The sequence below is a fragment of the Pongo abelii genome, chromosome 15 (assembly GCF_028885655.2).
Source record: "Pongo abelii isolate AG06213 chromosome 15, NHGRI_mPonAbe1-v2.0_pri, whole genome shotgun sequence".
Classification (NCBI taxonomy): Eukaryota; Metazoa; Chordata; class Mammalia; order Primates; family Hominidae; genus Pongo; species Pongo abelii.
Window position 1 is genome coordinate 108,158,582 of NC_072000.2, and position 20,110 is coordinate 108,178,691.

Genomic DNA, 20,110 nt, shown 5'->3' on the forward strand with positions numbered 1-20,110 from the left:
GGAGCTCAAGCTCCGATTAGTCCGCGCTCCGTGGCGGGCTTGGCGATTGGACGCCGGCGCTGTCAGCCGCGTGCGGACCGGGGCGGGGCGGGCGGTGCCCTGGGCTGGGCGAGAGGCCGGGTGCGGGGCCGCTGGCCGAGAGGCTGAGGCGGCGTCATGTCCTCCGAGGTGTCCGCGCGCCGCGACGCGAAGAAGCTGGTGCGCTCCCCGAGCGGCCTGCGCATGGTGCCCGAGCACCGCGCCTTCGGAAGCCCGTTCGGCCTGGAGGAGCCGCAGTGGGTCCCGGACAAGGAGGTGGGTGGCCATCGCCCCGGCCCGCGCCTCCGAGCCGCCCCGCCGCCCCGGCCCGGCCCCGCTGGCTTCCAGGCTCCCGCGACGCCCCCTCCGCCTCCCGGCGGCTCCTTCCCCAGCCGGCCCCCGCCGCGCTCTCTCCCAGGTTGGCCGCGTCCCCGGACCGCCGCCTCAGGCTCCTACGCCCGCGGGGAGGGCGGGAGGCGCGCGGGGTCCCGGTGCGGGGGTCCCGGGAGGGCAGGAGGCCCTGCACCTGTCCAGGGCGGGCGCCGGGAGGCGGGGTGCGGGGCGCGGGCTGGTCCCGGGGGTGGGTGCGGCCCTGCCCGAGGCCGGTTCGTGCTGGGCTAGCGCGTGTGGACTGCGTCCCGAGAGCTGGGGCTCGCTCCCGAGAAAGTGGAAGGCGGAGCGCGTTCCTCCCAGGCTCGGTGGGGAGGGCGCGTGCTGTCCGCGGAAGCGCTGGAGCTGGCGGCCCCGCAGGGGTCCCTCCCGGGAACCGGGGGAGGCGTCGGTGCCGCGGGCGGGTGGCCGGTTCTGAAGCCACCTCCTGCTCGGGAGGAGGGCCAGGACCCACTCTGCGGGCCAGGCTGCCCCCACTTTCCCTTCGTCTACACCACCCTCCACCTCGGAAGCGAGATCGCAGTCGCCCACTGGACAGTTTGAAGGAGACCGCAGATTTGCACCCGTTTCCCATAGGCCCAGACACGGCGGGAGTTGCCCAGGCCACTCCTGCAGACATTGGGGCGTGGGCGTGGGGTCCCTGAGCCAGGTCATCCGCTGGGCCTCCCGCGGGGTTCCCTGTGACCTGATCGGAGGTGCCTTTGCCTCACACCAGCCCCTTGGCCAACTAGGAAGGCCCCGAGTGCATTTAATCCCACTGGCTGTGCGCTAACAGGTGTGTCCAGTTTCTGTTCTGTGGATTTTACCACGATAAAAAAAAAATTGGGGGAGAAAAAGAATTTTTGTAATATGACTTTCATGCTTAACACATGTTACAGATTCGTTTAATTCCTTCAGTGATAGAACTAAGCAGACGTTGGAACTAGGTTCAAGAAGTCAAAGTAGCACTAATTGACTGGGTTCATTGAAGCTTGGTCGGAGGCCTGGTGGGGGGGGTGGGCGGCCACAGAGCCTCGGGGACAGGACGGAATTCGAGTGACTCTGGGGAAGTGTCTCTGGCATCTACAGTGTATGGAGCTGTCTCCGGTCACCGAACATGTCCTGGAGAGTCGAGACTAGTGCTGCTCACCTCTCCCCAGTATCGCCACCCTAAGGAGTCTTTTTAGACACTTTTCCCCAGTCATCCTCCTACGACATCTTTTTAAAAATTTACTTTTAAGTTGACAAGTGAAAATTGTATTTATGGTGTAATGAACTCTTAATAGCACAGAAATACTCCACATCTGTATGAACCGTATGGAGCACGTGAGAAAGTGTGGCCAAGATGAGGCAGAGATTTCCACCAAAGCACAATTTCTTTCTCCCTACTGTGCACATGCACTGATCTTACGATTCTGTTTTTTAGTTAACCACTGTGTTCCCTTCCTTCATTCTCTCTTCCAGAGCCCTTCTGGTATCAGCTGAATTGTTTAGCATTTTTCCCTGCCTTTCTTTGTGGCCTCTGCTGAGGCACTGTGGAAGTCCCGCGGTGACTTCCGACCGAGTGGAGTTGAAACACTTGAGTCAAGGTGGCGCCCCTCGTGGAAGAGAAGATTCATTCCCACATTGGCGTGGTGGCAGGATACCCCTCCAGAGTCCCCCACCATGTTTGGATGATTAATTGGGATCTGAGCAGCTGAGGGAGGTCCTAGCATTGGGCAGGCCTGGGGGACAGAGAAACCATTCTAATGAAGATGGACTTTGTCTCTGAGTTTTGTGTTGTGAATTTCGTTGGAGCATGGTCTTACAGGCCAGAAACGACCAAAGACAGTGTTCTGGAGGAACTTAGAACGGGGCAGTAAGGGCTGGAAGATTTGGAATAGAGTCCAGCTTTAGTTGCAGTAGCTCGAGGGGACATGTACGGTAACAGTCACCTGGCATGTGGCGATGCTGAAGGGGACACTGAGCTACACTGTGCTGGCTGCATGCTTGGGGCCGCTAAGGTGATTGTTGGGAGGTGACTCAAATGTGCAGATAACCAGTTGTGGGAAATAGGTTTATTTGAGGTGGTTTGGAATGGGGAGAGGAGAATTTGGTAGAACTTGGCAGGTGGGTAACATTGTCCTTGGCTTGGTGGCCTTGTGCCGATCGGCATCATCGTCGTATCTGTAAACGTGTTGGTCCATTTTCATTCTTGCTCTGTCTTTAGCCAGGGGAGTCTGAATCCAGCCCATTGCTCATCTCCTGAATACCAGCTGCCTGACCCGGCTGGTTTATCAGTTTAGGCCCACGAGGGTTATCCCTTTAAAATGCTGCAAAAACCCCCTGGAGAGCGTGTGCACACATGCACCTTTCTCAGAGAGGTGGCCTGCAGCTCTCAGATTCTCAAGGCTCTGACGCAGAACCAGTTGAGAATCGTTTCTCCAGTCTGTGCCTCCTCAGGAACCTGTGGGGCCGGGGAGGCAGAGGCGGTGTGTAAGGCTTCGTGCGACACCACTTTGGATAGAGGTGCTTTGGGGGTGTGAAGGAAGCCTCAGATGATCTCTGGGGCTTGTCTGACTCTGCCATCAAATATCCGACACTGACGCAAGGCAGTGGGCTTGGGGGTGGGCGGTCCGGGCGTGCAGCCATCTGGGCTTGTCACAAGCAGCTGAGATCCTGAGTTTTATCCTTAAAATCCTTGCCGCTGTGCACCCCTCCGTGGTGCACCTCCCATCCGTGGTGCTGGCAGAAGCAATGACCGCAGCTCCATGGTGGCGGGTTGACACTTTGATATATACTCTAGATTCAGAACCAGGGAGGAGGGAGCACGTTCGTGTCTGATCACGAGCCTGGACTCGGATGAGGAGAGATCTGAAGTGAGGATTGTTGCTTAGAGGCGTCTGGGGCTGTGCAGCAGGGAGAACAGGGGACCCTGAGTTCTGCGAGGGTCTCACAGGCCAGGCTGGACAGGGCTTTTCCTTTGCAGGGAGGAGTGGCCAAGGCTAGAAAGAATCAAGCTAGGGAGGTGGGATGGGCCAGTGGAGGGTCAGGACCTCCAGCAGATCAGAGAGCTGAGGCCAGAATACAAAAATTAGCTGGGCGTGGTGGTGTGTGCCTGTAATTCCAGCTACTCGGGAGGCTGAGACAGGAGAATCACTTGAACCCAGGAAGCAGAGGTTGCAGTGAGCTGAGATCGTGCAGCTGCACTCCAGCCTGGGCGACCAAGCGAGACTCCGTCTCAAAAAAAATAAAAATAAAAATAAAAATACAAAAATTAGTCGGGTGTGGTGGTGTGTGCCTGTATCCCAGCTACTCAGGAGGCTGAGGCAGGAGAATCACTTGAACCGGGAAGAGGTTGCAGTGAGCCAAGATTGTGCTACTGCATTTCAGCCTGGGTGACAGAGCAAGACTCTGTCTCAAAAAAAAAAAAAAAAAAAAAAAAAAGTCCAGGTAAGGGAATGTGTTCCAGTTGATCATGAGGAGAAATGGCCAGTGTTTTCTGAGGCAGAGAATGGGAATTTGGAGGGCCCTGCTGCAGGTAAACAAGGGGGCATCTGTGATCTCCTCTGGCTCGTACGGGGAGGGTGGTTCTCGGCGGAAGGCTTTCCCAGCACACTGAAGGGTGGGGGGTTTCATAATTGTTTCCAGGATCTCAGCGCTTGGGTAAAGCTCACCCTTGTGAGGTACCAGGGGCTGCCAGAGCCTCCGCAGGTGTTCTGGGAACCAGCAGCCTCATGAGATACTGCCAGGGACACCGGCGAGCTTCTCAAGGGTCCCTGTAGCTGGCCAAGAGCTTTTTCTTTTTTGAGACAAAGTGTTGCTGTGTCACCCAGGCTGGAGAGCTTTTACTGATGTTAGGTAAAACTGAGACTTTGAAGCCACAAAAAAGGATTCCTGGGCATCCTGTGGGAGGCCAGGCCGCCTTTAGCATAGCCCTCGCAGGATGCGATCATAGTGTCTGCACCTGTCACCGTCTTCAAACTGTCTGACAGCTTCAAATCGTAGAAAACTGATAGTAACGCACGTGTTTCTAGTCCCTGAGATGCAAGTAGATTTTGTCCCTCAGAGGTGAAGCTGACGTCCTCTCTCACACACCCCACTGCGGGGTCCCTGCGAGAGGAGCCAGTTTACAATTCATATCTTCCTTCCTCACAGCCTGTATCCATGTCTGCTCTTTGGATTCTCCTTTGAACTGGGTTTTTAGTCTTATTGGTTCTCTCATTAACTAATGAGGTAAATCTTTGACGTGGTTTCCTTTTCTGTTTGTAGGGGTTACGCTCTACCAGTTAAACATGATTGTCTTTCAGTAAAGGTGCATTGGTACATGCATTTAAATTGTTTTTTGATTGGCGAGTTCTTGGGGGGGCTGAGAATTAGTTGACTGTGGGAGCCCCACCAGCCAGTGGGTGATGCTTCTCACTGTAGTGTGGGAGCTCAGAGTGCGTGGTGGGGCCTGATGTCCTTTGTCACCCCAGCCTCAAAGGGAGGGCAGGCCTATGTCCATGTCCGGCCCGTGTCCTGAGACTTGGTTCTTTTTATGGTAACTTTTTTTGAACATCCATTTAAATTCCCTAAACTATACTTTCAGATTATACTGACCTTGAGGGTGGAGGCGCTTATGGTTTCTTGCGTGCTGCCAAACCCCACTCTGGGGTGGGCCGGGTGCTGGTTCTGAGGAGCTGCCCTGTGACCCTCGAGGGGCTGTTCCTGTTGCATTAGAGTTGGGGAGCGGATCTCGACCTGCAGGTCTCTAAGGAGCTCCGTGCTGGTGTCTGCTTCACTGTGGAGGAGCGCTTGGTTTCATGATTTCTCTTTTTTGTTTTGTTTGAGACGGAGTCTCACTGTTGCCCAGGCTGGAGTGCAGTGGTGCGATCTCGGCTCACTTCAGCCTTTGCCTCCCAGGTTCAAGCCATTCTCCTGCCTCAGCCTCCCGAGTAGCTGGGACCATAGGCACCCGCCACCACGCCCGGCTGATTTTTAGGTTTTATTTTGTAGAGCCAGGGTTGTGCTGTGTTGCTCAGGCTGGTCTGAAACTCCTGAGCTCAAGCAGTCCTCCCACCTCGGCCTCCCGAAGTGCCGGGATTACAGGTATGGCCACCACGCCTGACCTGGTTTCTTCTTTCATTGCTCGTGGCCATCTTGCTTACCCACGGGGAAGCCTAGTTTATGGCATCTGCCTTGACCGCCTCCGAGCATGTCATCTGGCAGGGTGGGTGCAAGTCAGTTGTGATTTACTGGACTAGCAAGGAGGGGACAAGCGCCCAGGGCTCTGACTCCTGTAGGCAGCCAGGAGAAGTGTGTTCCGAAATTTCACTGGGAGCCGTCTGCATGTGCCTGCCCTGGTCCTCGCTCCCTCTTAGCCCCACTTCCCTTGAGACAGCTCCTTCTGTGTCCATTCAGCTTCCCGCCAAGCCTGTGCAAGGTGGCCGCGGAGGCCTCCTGTGGAAGTGAGTGCCAGGCGCCCCAGAGAGGCCTGGGCCGAGGCTGCCTCCGTGACGCCACTGCACAGGGCACAGAGGGCTCCTGGAGAGCACTTGGGCCCCGCCGTCCATCCCAGGGGGCAGTGTCTGTCATTAGCGGGCTTATCTGCTTGGCTTGGGCAAGAGGGTCGGGCAGCAGATGGGTGTTATTAGGGGCACTGCCCAAGCTGACCCTGCCTCAGTCTCCCTCTTCGTCTCTGTGTGTTTGTCACAGCCTGCACCTCTGGCCTTGTGGCCCTCACTAAACACCTTTATTATTTATTTATTCATTTTCCTCACTAAACGTCTTGAGGCCTGTTTCATTGGGTTGTTCTTGGAGGTTTTGGTTTCCCCAGCGAATGTGCTGGTTTGAAAGTCTGCTCCAGCCCACCCTGGTGGTGACACATGTGTACCTGGGATGTGACGCAGACAGAGGCTGGCATTCCAGACACCGCTGGCCACCTACGGTGAAAACGGATGAATCACACTTGGTTTCTGGGCTTTGGTGTATTCTCTCTAGCTCCTAAAATAGCTGTTTCACTGAACATCAGAGCTGTGGGGTCCAATTAAAGGAGGCGCTGGTGGGAGCCTGGTCTGGTGCCCGGCTTGCTGTGCCTGCGCTTCCTTTGCGGGGCGTGCTTACTGGCGGGGTAGGTATTTGGCAGTAGTTTTACCTTATGTCTTCATCCATTGCTTTGTTTCATATTAAATTGCTCTGTTGATAATTTTTAAAATTTCTTTCACTAATATAATCAATAGGAAATTACCTTATTTAAAAATCTATACATCTAAGCTCATTGGTTATTTAGAGTAATAAACTTCTGGATCACTTATATTTTTAAGGGGGCAAATCCTAGGTGTGGTCTGTGTCTCTTTTTTTTTTTTTTTTGAGACAGGGTCTCACTCTGCTTCCCAGGCTGGAGTGCAGTGGCATGAGCATGGCTCACTGCAGCCTCGACCTCCTGGGCTCAAGCTGTCCTCCCAGCTCGGCCTCCCAAGTAGCTGGGACTACAGGTGTGCACCACCACCACGCCTGGCTCATTTAAAAAAAATGTTCAGGCCAGCACGGTGGCTCACGCCTGTAATCCCAGCACTTTGGGAGGCCGAGGCAGGCAGATCACGGGGTCAGGAGATCGAGACCATCCTGGCTAACACGGTGAAACCCTGTCTCTACTAAAAATACAAAAAATGAGCTGGGCGTGGTGGCGGGCGCCTGTAGTCCCAGCCACTCGGGAGGCTGAGGCAGGAGAATGGCGTGAACCCGGGAGGCAGAGCTTGCAGTGAGCCGAGATTGTGCCACTGCACTCCAGCCTGGGCAACAGACTCCGTCTCAAAAAAAAAAAAAAAAAAAAAAAAAGTGTTCGTAGAGAGGGTCTTGCTGTGTTGCCCAGGCTAGTCTTAAACTCCTGGGCTCAAGTGATCCTCCTGCCTCAGCCTCCCAAAGTGCTGGGATTACAGGTGTGAGCCACTGCTCCAGCAGTGTGGTGTTATATTTAGAAATTGGCCTTTCAGCTTGCCCAAACACAAACTGCACGGTTAATGTGAAAAGCAGTCCTCCTTCACCGCCGTCTGCTGAGAATATTGAGCGCTCTCCCCTCCCGTCGGGCACTGTGGGCCAGGGTTACCATGGAGACCATCAACAGTTATTCTCACTGGAACCTGGTGATAGCGTGGCTTCGTGTTTGCTTAAGTTCAGAGTTAAAACCCCTGTGAAGCTTTCTCTAGCAGATTCTAGTGGATTCTGTGGCTAGTGGATGTCTGGGGTCAGGGAAGGGGCCACCACACAGAGGCAGGGACTGTGCCACCGCACAGCAGGCAGAACGTTCCGGAACCGACAGGCCCATTCGAGGGCAATGGCAGGGCTGGGCTGAAGCACAATCAGGGCGGGGAACAGCCAGCCAACGCCCACAGCCCGTGGGCAGGGAGCCCCTGGCAGAGCTGCCAGCTGGACTTTGTAGATGCTTCCAGAAGGCTGAGGTGGGCCAGGCCCAGTTTCCAAGTCCAGGAAGCAGCTTAAAAGCAAAGGGAAACAAAAAAAAGGCTGGTCGTGGGATCTCACAAAGCTCAGGACCTGCCTGCCTGAGTTGGGGCAGTGGTGACATGGAACTCAGCAGGGATGAGGCCCTCGTGTGGGTCACGACGGGCCAGTCCTTGCTGCAGAATGGCGTGTGAAGGGCCCCTGATGTGCGCCACAGCCGGGACCTCTGTCCTCCTACAGCGAGGGTGCACATGTGGCTGTGGGCCCCAGAGGACTCCTTCCAGAAGCATCTGCAGAGTCCCAGGACCACCAGACTCTGTTCTGCCAACTAAGCACAGTGGGCACTCGGCACCTGATGTGGACTGTCTCCGAGCCCCCTGTGGAGGGGCTGCAGGCTTCCTGTGCTGCGTGTGTGGGTCCCGCAGGCTGGAGGGAGGCCCCTGCCTTTGCAGAGTGCAGGGTGGCAGGGACACGCTGAGGGTGGCAGGGACACGCTGAGGGTGGCAGGGACACGCTGAGGGTGGCGGCTGTGATGGCGCCGCATCGGAGCAGCTCCCCTGCACCAGCGTCTTCTGGGGCTCAGAGAAGGGGTTGGACTTCCCAGAGGAGGGGTGCAGCGCAGGGAAGAGTCCCCATGCCTGTGAGGGGGAGGATCAGTGTGGGGTGGTGGAGGATCCATGGCTGGGCCCCCAGACCACAGGGAGGCTGTGCAGCCATGTCAGAGGCGCTGGGGGATTGGGCGGCCGCGCGGTCCCCACCCGGGCTTGGACCCAGGGGCCTGTGTTCCAGAAGGTGCTCGGCCCTGGTGACCCCATAGGCCTTGCCTGCCTCGTTGTGGAATCAGCCCCAGCAGCGTTCGCCGGCCCAGAGTTGGGCTGGAGCAGTACCATGCGTGTGGGAGCAGCTTTCCCACGGAGGGGCCGAGTCCTGTCAGCTGCTTGTCGGTGCCAGCACAGCTCGTCTGTCCTTGATGGAGCTCTGAGGCGGCTCTCGCGTTAGATAAGACGTCTGAGCTCTTGTGTGGCTTGGTAATGATGTGGCCACCTCCAGTCTGCCTCCTTTTCAAGACTTCAGGCCCTCAGTTTATGCTCGCCAGGTAATTCCTGGTCTCATCTGGGGGCCGCCTCCTTCCCCCAGAAGGGAAAAGGGGGCTCTTCGTGGAGCGAAGATCTTCTGTTACATCTCTTTTGAGGATTATTGTGCTTTGAACATGGATGATTCTTGGTCAATATTCAGCCGAGTCCTTAATCATCAGAAGCCAAAAGACCCTCCATCTCTCCCAAGAGGACCCCTTTGAGTCACACTGTTCTGTCGCTGGTTCATTGAACCCACACCTGTTTCCAGTTCACCACCCCCCACCGAGGTCTCTGACAGCGAGGACCAAAGCAGGGTGTGCTTGTCACACCAGGCAGCAGCCTCGCTGGGACCTTCTTGTTTCATCCTTACCAAGGACCCCAGAGCACGAGGGTCTTGTTCTCATGAAGCTAAGGGAGGCGAGGCGTCCTGGGTCCCGCAGCACCCATGTGCTGCTGAAGGGCCTGTTGGGGAGCGGGTGGGCAGCACCGAGGGCCAGCTTTGAAAAAGGCTGTACTGGCTCACCAAATCCAGGGACTATTTTCATGGCAAAAGTGTCCTTCACTCTGTTGAAAGAATGCACGGTGACACAGATTCCCTTCAGAGGCAGGTCTGAATGTCTTCCCCTTGGGCTGAAGTCCCTGCTGTTAGAGCGGGGGAGCTGGCGGCGATGGCGGTGTCCTCATGCTGCGCTCATGCCGGCGTCAGGGTCCCCCTGCCATCTGGAGTGAGCAGGAGGCGGCCAGGCCAGGACGGAGCCTTCCCAGCTGAGGTTTGGGAGTTCCGTGCCTTTGGTGCTGAGGGTGAGCGTGTTCACGGTGACTTCATCCTGTGCTCATGAGGAGGTTCGAGCTAGGAACCCCCTGCAAGTGGTCACCGCATCCGGCTTGCTGTTCTAAGCGGAGGCGGCAGGCACAGCTGGGACCCACGCCCCTCAGAAGCAGGCTCTGTGGTGGTCGTGCGTGAGCAGCACCTCACCGGGCAGCGCTCCATCTGGGGCTGCTGCGAGAAGCTGGGCCGTGGCCAGTCCTGAGGTCTCTGCAGCCCTCGGGAGCTTGGAGGCCTGGCTGGTTTTTCTAAGGAGTTGGCCCGGTGGCCATGGCTGCCCACAGTGGGGCGTGACCTGGGCTTGCGGCCTCCTCAGTGAGGGCCTTCTGGCAGGGGCTGAGAGCCCAGCGTCAGTGGGGGCTTCAGCATAGACCGCCACGTGTGTCTCTGGGTGCTTGGTAAACGTACCCTGCGCTTCGGTGACAAGTTTTTTTGTCTAGTCAAGTGAAGCAGTGGAAATGCAGGGAGCATCTTAAATCTGCTTTATTTCTAACTGATTGATTTCAATTGCACCTTCACCCTGAGGCCGACCAAGCGTCTGAGGTGCCAGGACAGCACCACCTTGCCATGGGGCTTCAGGCCTGCTGTGACCCCTTGGGGAAAGTGAGCCCCATGGCCACCAGCCCAGTTCCCAGGTCTTGTGCTGTCAGAATTCCTGGGGGGCCCTGAGCCCAGACACCTTCCTGTTTCTGTCCGCCTTTGTACATTCTGTGTGCATAGAACACTCTTTGCCAACAAAGTCCAGCCTTGTGAGCCCTGGCTTGTGAGTCTTAGAGCTTCCCTGCGCCTGGGTCCTCCAGCTGAGGAAGCATCTTCAGGGTGTCCCCAGGCCTGGCACCCACCCCCGTGACACACACCGGCCTGCGTGTGCTTCAGCTGCTTCCAGGGGTTCCCTCACAGGCGGGGGTCAGGGCACACACGCCAGGACTCCAAGTAAAGAACCAGAATAATAAGCTTTATGTCTCAGATACCTGGGCTTTTGCCGGCTGGCACACAGCCCCAGAATCAGCAGCTCCCCATGCTCGCCTCGTTTGTGAAGTGGGAGCTAGCACAGCCTCCCCTGGTTTAGGGGTTTAGGTTGGCTCCTGCTGTGGATTTCCTAGTCGCTTCGTGGCGTTGCTCTTTGGTTCCAGTAACAGGAGCAGGGCCAAAAAGGTGGTGGTAAGGTGAACTGCTGTTGGGTCCAGTGTGGAGGAACCTGAAGTGCCAGGATGCATGCTCTGCTGCGAGACAGTCAAACCCCAAGCCCACCTTAGGCCCCATGGGTACGCTGGGTGCATCTCCCGCGGGCCTCGGAGCAGCCTGCACCCCACCGCATTGGCTCCGGAGCCTGGGCACAGGCGGCCAGTCCACCGTCCTGCGTCACAACCCTGCCTGCCTCAGGCTGCTTGGGTGCATGGGGAGGTGGCAGGGCCCAGCTTTCTCAGCAGCCCGTGGTCGTGCCCCAGCGACATGGTGAGTGACTAAGCTGGGTTTTAACGCTTTGTCGTCTCTTTCCTAGTGTCGGAGATGTATGCAGTGTGACGCCAAGTTTGACTTTCTCACCAGAAAGGTGAGCTGAGACCGCTGAGTGGGGGTGGTGGGAAGAGGGGAGGGGCCCCAACAGGACAGCTGCTCCTTCTGGCAGGGGACAGATGTCATCTTATGGCTCGTTTTTTGTTTTTTTTTTTTTACGGAATTTTGCTCTTGTCGCCCAGGCTGGAGTGCAGTGGCTCCATCTCGGCTCACTGCAACCTCTGCCTCTCGGGTTCAAGTGATTCTCCTGCCTCAGCCTCCTGAGTAACTGGGATTACAGGGGCTTGCCACCACACCTGGCTAATGTTTATATTTTTAGTAGAGATGGGGTTTCACCGTGTTGGCCAGGCTGGTCTCGAACTCCTGACCTCAAATGATCCTCCCACCTCGGCCTCCCAAAGTGCTGGGATTACAGGTGTGAGCCACCACGCCCAGCCATTATGGCTCGTTTTGAGTGTCAGCCATGCCCTGTTTCCGTGGAAAGTGACTGTGCTGATTCTGCCGGACGCCATGGGGTGGGGGTGCAGCTTGCAAGGCCTGTGCACCCACCTGCCCACCCCCCCGCCTCCCCCGTCCCCTCCGCCCTGTCCCCGTGCTGCTTTGCCCTCGCGAAGTGTCTTGCCCCTAATGTGTGCCCAGCTCATGGCGCCCCGAGGCCCGAGGGCGTCCTAAGCAGTGGGACTTGCGTAGTTGAAAGAAAGAGCTGAAAAACAGCTATCTTGATCCATGATTTTGAAAAAAGGGCCTCATTTCCCAGGTGAGGCGGATCCCTGCTGTGTGGTGGGGAGCCCAGGGGCTGGCGTCAGGAGGTGCGCGTGTGCAGCGGCCGGCACGGGGGCCTCGCGTTTAGTCGTGGCCTGGGGAGTGCCAGGCCAGCCGGGGCCACACCCGGGGCCGCCTGTTCCCTGCTCCTCCTCACTGCCAATCCTCCCGCATCTGCCCAGCACCACTGTCGCCGCTGCGGGAAGTGCTTCTGCGACAGGTGCTGCAGCCAGAAGGTGCCGCTGCGGCGCATGTGCTTTGTGGACCCCGTGCGGCAGTGCGCGGAGTGCGCCCTGGTGTCCCACAAGGAGGCGGAGTTCTACGACAAGCAGCTCAAAGTGCTCCTGAGCGGTAAGGACGGGGGTCCTGCACAGTCCTGCGCGCTCCGCCAGCCGGCTCCTCGTGTCTGTGGCGATGCTGTGGGCTGTGCACAGGGCGTTCTGCTTCTCTTTGACGTTCTCTCGCCTTCCCTCCCTTCCCCGTTTTCTTCTGGATTCGTTTAGAAGCAGTTACAGAGCCTTCCCTTCTTTTCAGAGACGGAATATCGTCTAAAATGTTGGTGCTGACTCCGCTGGGCACGTCCATCAGGTGGGAGGGGAGGCCCTGGGCCCAGGCAGCACCTTCCCCCTTCCCCCAGGTGGAACCCGGCGCCGGTGCTCGGGCGTTTGCGACCACTGTGGCGCCTCGATGAGAGTCCGGAGACCTTTGCCCAGTAGCACGATGCAGATCCGGTTTTGAGCCATCTCTGGGGACCTGGTGTGGGAGAAGGGCACTCTCCAGGGGCTTAGGGTGTGCCTTCCTGGAATCTCTGAGCAACGAGCAGCGCCTTCTCCCCACTGCCCGCCCACCTCTGGCCACTGCCGTCCCAGCCTCCTGTCCCCTGCCTGCCCGCCGTGGGGTCTGGAACCACCTGCCTTCTTGCCCACAGCTCTGTCCTGTGTGAAACGGGCATGGTCCCTGGCTGGACGGTGGGCTTTCTTGTACCTCCTTTCTCCTGTCTTGGTCCTGTCCTGCCAGCTCTTAGGACGTGTGAGCAGAGGGGTTTATTGTTCTTTGATTGGACCTTGGTGATGAATTCCCTGCATCCTTTGAAGGATGTAAAAGAATTTCTAGGAGCTTGTAAGCAAGCAGAACCTGTCTAGAGCAGCGCCTTTTGGTTTACCTCTTAAACCCTTGATCCATGACTGCCTTTTTGCTCAGCTGAAGGGGTCCTTAGAACAAAGCTGTGGTTTGTTTCTCGCTGTTTTTACTCTGTCCTCTGTGCGTGCGTCTCCTACTGGTACTCGTGGGAAGGGTTAGGTGGAAAAGAAGCAGGCCCTGTTCTCACGTTTGTTTTTGTGTTCCCAAGGAGCAACCTTCCTCGTCACGTTTGGAAACTCAGAGAAACCTGAAACTATGACTTGTCGTCTTTCCAATAACCAGAGGTAAGAGCCGGATCCTGCTTGGCACGGGGCAGCATTGTCACAGACCGGGAGCCTCGGTGGCACTGAGCCTGAGAGTGACCCGATTTGGACACTTTGATTTGATGTAGATACTTGTTTCTGGATGGAGACAGCCACTGTGAAATCGAAATCGTACACATTTCCACCGTGCAGATCCTCACAGAAGGCTTCCCTCCTGGAGGTAAATGCCAGCATGTCCTTTCCTAAGCCAGGAGGGTTTGGTGCCATGCGTGGGTGACAAGAGGAGCATGCACTTTTGGGATCAGGCAGCCGCCCTGAGGAGCGGGGTCTGCTGGGTTTCCAGGACAATCTGCCTTTACTCTTTTGCGGGGCCTGTATTTACTCAGTGGCTTTAGAACTTGCCAGGTGAGTGGAGACTTAAACTGTAAGACAACAAAGGGAAATTTGCCTCAGCATGTCATAATGATTTCCTCTGCTCTAAATGCTCTAATGTATCACTCCGTTTATTGTTGGACTCAAACCAAAGATAAAGCCCCAAATGCAATAACTGAGATCCCCAAAAAGGTCTGAGTGGTGGCTCATCGGGAGCCAGCCCTTCAGCCCTCCTCCTGCAGAAGTCTGTGCAGACTAAACCCCTGGTGCGTTTCCTGGTGAGCTTTGGCCCAGCCTGGGCCTCTCCACTAAACTCTGCTGATGGGGAGCTCGCATCCCGTTATCTGCAAACTGTGCTGACAGATGCGTGTGCCGTAACCCATGTTGCTTTCCTTCCGTTCTCTCACCGGCTCTTGGTTGCTCCTTCTCGCCACTGCCTGCCCACCTTCTTGCCATAGAAAAAGACATTCACGCTTACACCAGCCTCCTGGGGAGCCAGCCTGCCTCTGAAGGTCAGCCTCTTCCTCCTCGCCGGGGCTCCCCGCATGCGGCGGGCCCGTTTCTCCCATCGCCACCTGGCTTCTGTCCGCGGGGTGGTCCATGCCAAGGTTCTTTGTGAAACCTGAATTCATTTACTTTGGTTGACTTAAGAGAGATGTTGGATCTGATAAGTGGGTTTATAAAGCATACATGAAGATACCGCAGCAGATATACTTTGTCAGTTCTGTCTCAGGGGGAGGGCTACCCTGCAATTGACAGCTCTCCGTCAGTACCTGCCAGCCCTGAACAGGCTGAGGCCAGGGGGCGTGGGTGCTCACCTGCCCTCGGGAGCCTCTCCCAACATTGCCCTTCCCACCGAGGCCTGCTGCTCCCCAGCTCACTGTGGCCTCCTGGGACCCCTGACTCTCCTGGTACGTCTGTCAGCCTCCTGAATGATGAGGTGAGACGCCCAGGCCAGTGTTCTGTCCGGAGCTCAGGGATGTGTGTGGAGCTGGGATGGCATCAAGCTGGTTGCCTTGAGCAGGCTGCGAGGTATAGATGCCCAGGTGCAAAGGGTAGGGTCTGGAGAAGTGGGGGTCACCCCAGGCACCCCTCTCTGCCTGCCTCCTCCTGGGGAGCCTGAGGCTCAGATGAAGGCCAGTGTTTAGGGGCATCAGATGAAGGCCAGTGCCTCAGGAGGCCAGGGCAACACAGCTTCCCGGACTGCTCTCCTGGGCAGACCCTCCCCAGGGCTTCTGGCACTGTGTCCCCCTTGTGGTGGCTTGGGGGGTGCAGTGAGCCCTGCTCTGCCCCGTCTCAGTAGAGCCCTTCAGACCTCAGCACTCTGTCTTCTGGTGGGGGTGGGGACAATAGGAACAGTCCCCTGACCTGAAGGCAGCCAAGGGGCCGCCTGCCAGCCTGGGCCCTGTAGGGCAGGCCACACACTCATTCTTTCAAGGCCAGATAGTAAACCTTTGCCAGACACATGTGCTGTGGTGAAGGCGGAGGCGGCTGCAGAAGACAGGGTGACAGCCAGCCATGGCTGTGATCCAGTGGTGCTTTATCAAGCAGATGCAGGCGGTGAGCAGAGCCATGGTCGCCCTGCTCTAGAGCCCAGGCAGGACGTTACACTGACAGGCAAGGTTCCCCCGTGTCGGGGGTGGGGGCGCGTGCCCTAACCATAGAACCGGGCTTATGAAAGTGTGTGGTTCCAGAGGCCCGGCATGGTGGCCCACGCCTGTAACCCCAGCACTTTGGGAGACTGAGGCGGGCAGATCACCTGAGGTCAGGAGTTCGAGACCAGCCTGGGCAACATGGTGAAACCCTGTCTGTACTAAAAATACAAAAATTAGCCGGGTGTGGTGGTGGGTGCCTGTAGTCCCAGCTACTCGGGATGCTGAGGCAGGAGAATCGCTTGAACCCAGGAGGCAGAGGTTGCAGTGAGCCGAGATGGCACCACTGCACTCCAGCCTGGGCAACAGAGACTCAAAAAAAAAAAAATAATAATAATAATAATAAGCCAGGCACGGTGGCTCATGCCTATAATCCTAGCACTTTGGGAGGCCAAGGCGGGCAGATCACCTGAGGTCGGGAGTTCGAAACCAGCCTGACCAACATGGAGAAACCCCGTCTCTACTAAAAATACAAAAAAAATAGCTGGGTGTGGAGGTACACGCCTGTAATCCCAGCTACTCAGGAGGCTGAGGCAGGAAAATCGCTTGAACCCGGGAGGCGGAGGGTGCAGTGAGCCGAGATCGCGCCACTGCTCTCCAGCCTGGGCAACAAGAGCAAAACCTCCGTCTTGGAAAAAAAAGTGTGGTTCCGGGGCCTCCCAGGGGACAGCATGTCATAGGTTGCCCAGGCCTCCAAGCGTGGTCGGTGCGCCTCCAACTGCAGCCTTGGTGCCCACTCCACCAACCGGCAGAAGAGCCGGCCCTGAGTGCTGATGGGGGGATGTGTGTCTGATGGGGGGATGTGTGTCTGATGGGGGATGTGTGTCTGATGGAGGCATGTGTGTCTGATGGGGGGATGTGTGTCTGATGGGATGTGTGTCTGATGGAGGCATGTGTGTCTGATGGAGGCATGTGTGTCTGATGGGGGGATGTGTGTCTGATGGGGGGATGTGTGTCTGATGGGATGTGTGTCTGATGGAGGCATGTGTGTCTGATGGGGGATGTGTGTCTGATGGGGGATGTGTGTCTGATGGAGGCATGTGTGTCTGATGGAGGCATGTGTGTCTGATGGGGGATGTGTGTCTGATGGAGGCATGTGTGTCTGATGGAGGCATGTGTGTCTGATGGGGGGATGTGTGTCTGATGGGGGGATGTGTGTCTGATGGGATGTGTGTCTGATGGAGGCATGTGTGTCTGATGGGGGCATGTGTGTCTGATGGGGGATGTGTGTCTGATGGGGGATGTGTGTCTGATGGAGGCATGTGTGTCTGATGGAGGCATGTGTGTCTGATGGGGGGATGTGTGTCTGATGGGGGGATGTGTGTCTGATGGGATGTGTGTCTGATGGAGGCATGTGTGTCTGATGGGGGCATGTGTGTCTGATGGGGGATGTGTGTCTGATGGGGGATGTGTGTCTGATGGGGGATGTGTGTCTGATGGAGGCATGTGTGTCTGATGGGGGATGTGTGTCTGATGGAGGCATGTGTGTCTGATGGGGGATGTGTGTCTGATGGGGGATGTGTGTCTGATGGGGCATGTGTGTCTGATGGGGCATGTGTGTCTGATGGGGGATGTGTGTCTGATGGGGGATGTGTGTCTGATGGAGGCATGTGTGTCTGATGGGGGATGTGTGTCTGATGGAGGCATGTGTGTCTGATGGGGGGATGTGTGTCTGATGGGGGGATGTGTGTCTGATGGGGGGATGTGTGTCTGATGGGGGGATGTGTGTCTGATGGAGGCATGTGTGTCTGATGGAGGCATGTGTGTCTGATGGAGGGGATGTGTGTGTGATGGAGGGGATGTGTGTGTGATGGAGGGGATGTGTGTGTGATGGAGGGGATGTGTGTGTGATGGAGGGGATGTGTGTGTGATGGAGGGGATGTGTGTGTGATGGGGGATGTGTGTGTGATGGGGGGGCTGTGTGTGTGTGTGATGGGGGGGCTGTGTGTGTGTGTGATGGGGGGGCTGTGTGTGTGTGTGTGTGATGGGGGGGCTGTGTGTGTGTGTGTGTGATGGGGGGGCTGTGTGTGTGTGTGTGTGATGGGGGGGCTGTGTGTGTGTGTGTGATGGGGGGGCTGTGTGTGTGTGATGGGGGGGCTGTGTGTGTGTGTGATGGGGGGGCTGTGTGTGTGTGTGATGGGGGGCTGTGTGTGTGTGTGATGGGGGGGCGGTGTGTGTGTGTGATGGGGGGGCGGTGTGTGTGTGTGATGGGGGGGCGGTGTGTGTGTGTGATGGGGGGGCGGTGTGTGTGTGTGATGGGGGGGCGGTGTGTGTGTGATGGGGGGGCGGTGTGTGTGTGTGATGGGGGGGCGGTGTGTGTGTGTGATGGGGGGGCGGTGTGTGTGTGATGGGGGGGCGGTGTGTGTGTGTGATGGGGGGGCGGTGTGTGTGTGTGATGGGGCGGTGTGTGTGTGTGATGGGGGGCGGTGTGTGTGTGTGATGGGGGGGCGGTGTGTGTGTGTGATGGGGGGGCGGTGTGTGTGTGTGATGGGGCGGTGTGTGTGTGTGATGGGGGGGCGGTGTGTGTGTGTGATGGGGGGGCGGTGTGTGTGTGTGATGGGGGGGCTGTGTGTGTGATGGGGGGGCTGTGTGTGTGTGTGATGGGGGGGCTGTGTGTGTGTGTGATGGGGGGGCTGTGTGTGTGTGTGATGGGGGGGCTGTGTGTGTGTGTGATGGGGGCATGTGTGTCTGATGGGGGCATGTGTGTCTGATGGGGGATGTGTGTCTGATGGAGGGGTCTCCTGAGAGGTCAGTGATTGCTTACGATGGGGCTTCCCTCCCAAGTCATCAAGTTCAAGGGAGGCTGCATCCCATGGGTCTCTTTCAACACCAGTCCTGACTGAAGAGCCGCTCTCTTCAGCAGTTTATTGTTGGAGCGAGTGCTGGAATTGAGTCATTGTCACTGGAACAGCTGGTCACCGCCCAAAGACGGGGAGCCTGGGTCCCAGAGACCAGTCCCCAACATGGGTGCTGGGTCTGGGGAGATGGCCCGTGACCAGGCTGGGGTGGCATTTCCCTGACACTGGGCCTTTGTAGTGACAATCCCCTCTGTGCTGGCCCTGCTTCTCAACAGTGGGACGGCTGAGGCCTCTGACTCCTGGGTGTGAGGCCAGCTGTGACGGTGACCATCTGCTTGGCCTGTCAGTGGCCAGGGCGCTCTTGAGGTGGCCTCCACTCTTCCCCTAGCCCTGGGTGCAGGTGGGCACCTCTGCAGGAGCCAGTCGTCTGGGGGTTCTTTGAAGGCAGGAACCCCCACAGGCCCCAGGGCACAGCAGCGCCTCAATTAGCCGAGAACGAGGCCTCTTGTGGTGATGTGGCTCTTGTTGTCTGTCCCGGGCCCTGGGGCACCCGGCTGAGTGTCTTGGTCCCTCTCCCACCCCCACTGTGAGCTTGGGGTCTCCCCTCAGAGGCCTGAGGAGATGGTGTTCCCTGGGTGCTCCTGAGCACCAGCCCTCACTGCCAGGCTACTCTTGGAGCAGCACAAGGTTAGGAAGGTGTCCTGGCCACCGCCTTGGGGATGGTGGCCACCTGGGCACTCAGGGTCTCCTTTGGGCCGTCTTACCTCATCTCCCTCCTCCAGGAGGCAACGCACGGGCCACAGGCATGTTCCTGCAGTATACAGTGCCGGGGACGGAGGGTGTGACCCAGCTGAAGCTGACAGCGGTGGAGGACGCGAATGTGGGCAGGAGGCAGGCGGTGGCATGGCTAGTGGCCATGCACAAGGTACTTGAGCCCAGGCCAGGGAGGCTGGGCCCTTTGGCTTAGACAAAAGCTTGCCTTTCCCAGAGGAAGCTCTGTGTCCTGCCATTTGCCCCCTATCCCCACAACCTGTTCTCCCTCAGCTGGGGTGCCCATGCCATCTCTTCTGAAATGCACACAGGCTTGGCTCCACCAGGCACAGGACCAAGCAGGCCTCACTGTGTTGATCTTGTCTGATCTGCAGGCTGCCAAGCTCCTCTACGAATCTCGGGACCAGTAACTCTGCGTGGGGCTGAGCTTGGAGTACGTGTGGTCACCACGACTGAGTCGCTTGGAACAGCAGAGCCTGCTCTTTGCGTACCACAGGCATTAATCCTGCTTGTGCTGGGAAATGCAACTCATGTATTTGGAGAAACAGAAGTGTTCACTTATTTAGTGCAATATGTTCACAGTTTATTAATGCTTTAAACAGCTTCATGTTTTAGAATTTGTGTATTGTCAATACTTAATTGGGGGTGGGAGAGACTGAGCTACACTACTGCTGAACTATTTTTAGCATAATATATACCATTTTTATGAGTTCCCAGGTTTACTAGAAGGTTCTGGCCCATCAATATTCATTTCATTTAATTCTTCCACAGAACCAGTTTGGGGAGTAGGAACTCAGGCTTCTGGTCTGCAGTGGAGCCTGCTCACCTCTAATAGCCAGTTTACAGCACTTGCCTTAGCCTGTTTTACAGACTGTCCACTTACCTTGTCACTAATTTGGGGCTTCTGGGCTGTGAGTGATCCTTTGATACTTCACCAAGGGGAACGTGGGGGCTTTGTGTTTTGTACTTTACTTTTCACTCACTATTTCACTTTATTAAGATGACTGTACAGCAATTTGTATATAAAGCTTATGATTAAAACCTATTTTGAACATACGGACAAGGCCTCGCCTTCCTGTGTCCAGATCACCTGAACCCTCGTGCCACAGTGCAGTCTGGCTCCAGAAAG

General features: G+C 56.9%; 1 protein-coding gene across 3 annotated transcripts; it reads left to right on the forward strand.

Moving 5' to 3' along the window:
* Positions 1–64: 64 nt before the first annotated feature.
* Positions 65–20,037, forward strand: ZFYVE21 (zinc finger FYVE-type containing 21). 3 transcript variants are annotated; one of them, XM_002825141.5, is made up of 8 exons: positions 77–294; positions 11,210–11,260; positions 12,168–12,336; positions 13,334–13,409; positions 13,517–13,608; positions 14,219–14,272; positions 18,993–19,135; positions 19,356–20,037. In XM_002825141.5, exons 1-8 carry the CDS (start codon positions 157–159, stop codon positions 19,389–19,391), a joined length of 759 nt encoding a protein of 252 aa, XP_002825187.1. In that variant the 5' UTR covers positions 77–156; the 3' UTR covers positions 19,392–20,037. The 3 variants fall into 3 exon arrangements, with proteins under 3 accessions (XP_002825188.1, XP_002825187.1, XP_054386929.2); XM_002825142.5 differs by lacking the exon at positions 14,219–14,272 and having other exon boundaries at positions 65–294; XM_054530954.2 differs by lacking the exons at positions 14,219–14,272; positions 18,993–19,135.
* Positions 20,038–20,110: the final 73 nt, after the last annotated feature.

Excerpts from the sequence above, each read along its gene's own strand:
- ZFYVE21 (XM_002825141.5), top strand. The coding sequence starts at position 157 with ATGTCCTCCGAGGTGTCCGCGCGCCGCGACGCGAAGAAGCTGGTGCGC. Across the intron at positions 11,261-12,167 it reads TTGACTTTCTCACCAGAAAG|CACCACTGTCGCCGCTGCGG; the intron begins GTGAGCTGAGAC and ends GCATCTGCCCAG. Across the intron at positions 13,609-14,218 it reads AGAAGGCTTCCCTCCTGGAG|AAAAAGACATTCACGCTTAC; the intron begins GTAAATGCCAGC and ends TTCTTGCCATAG.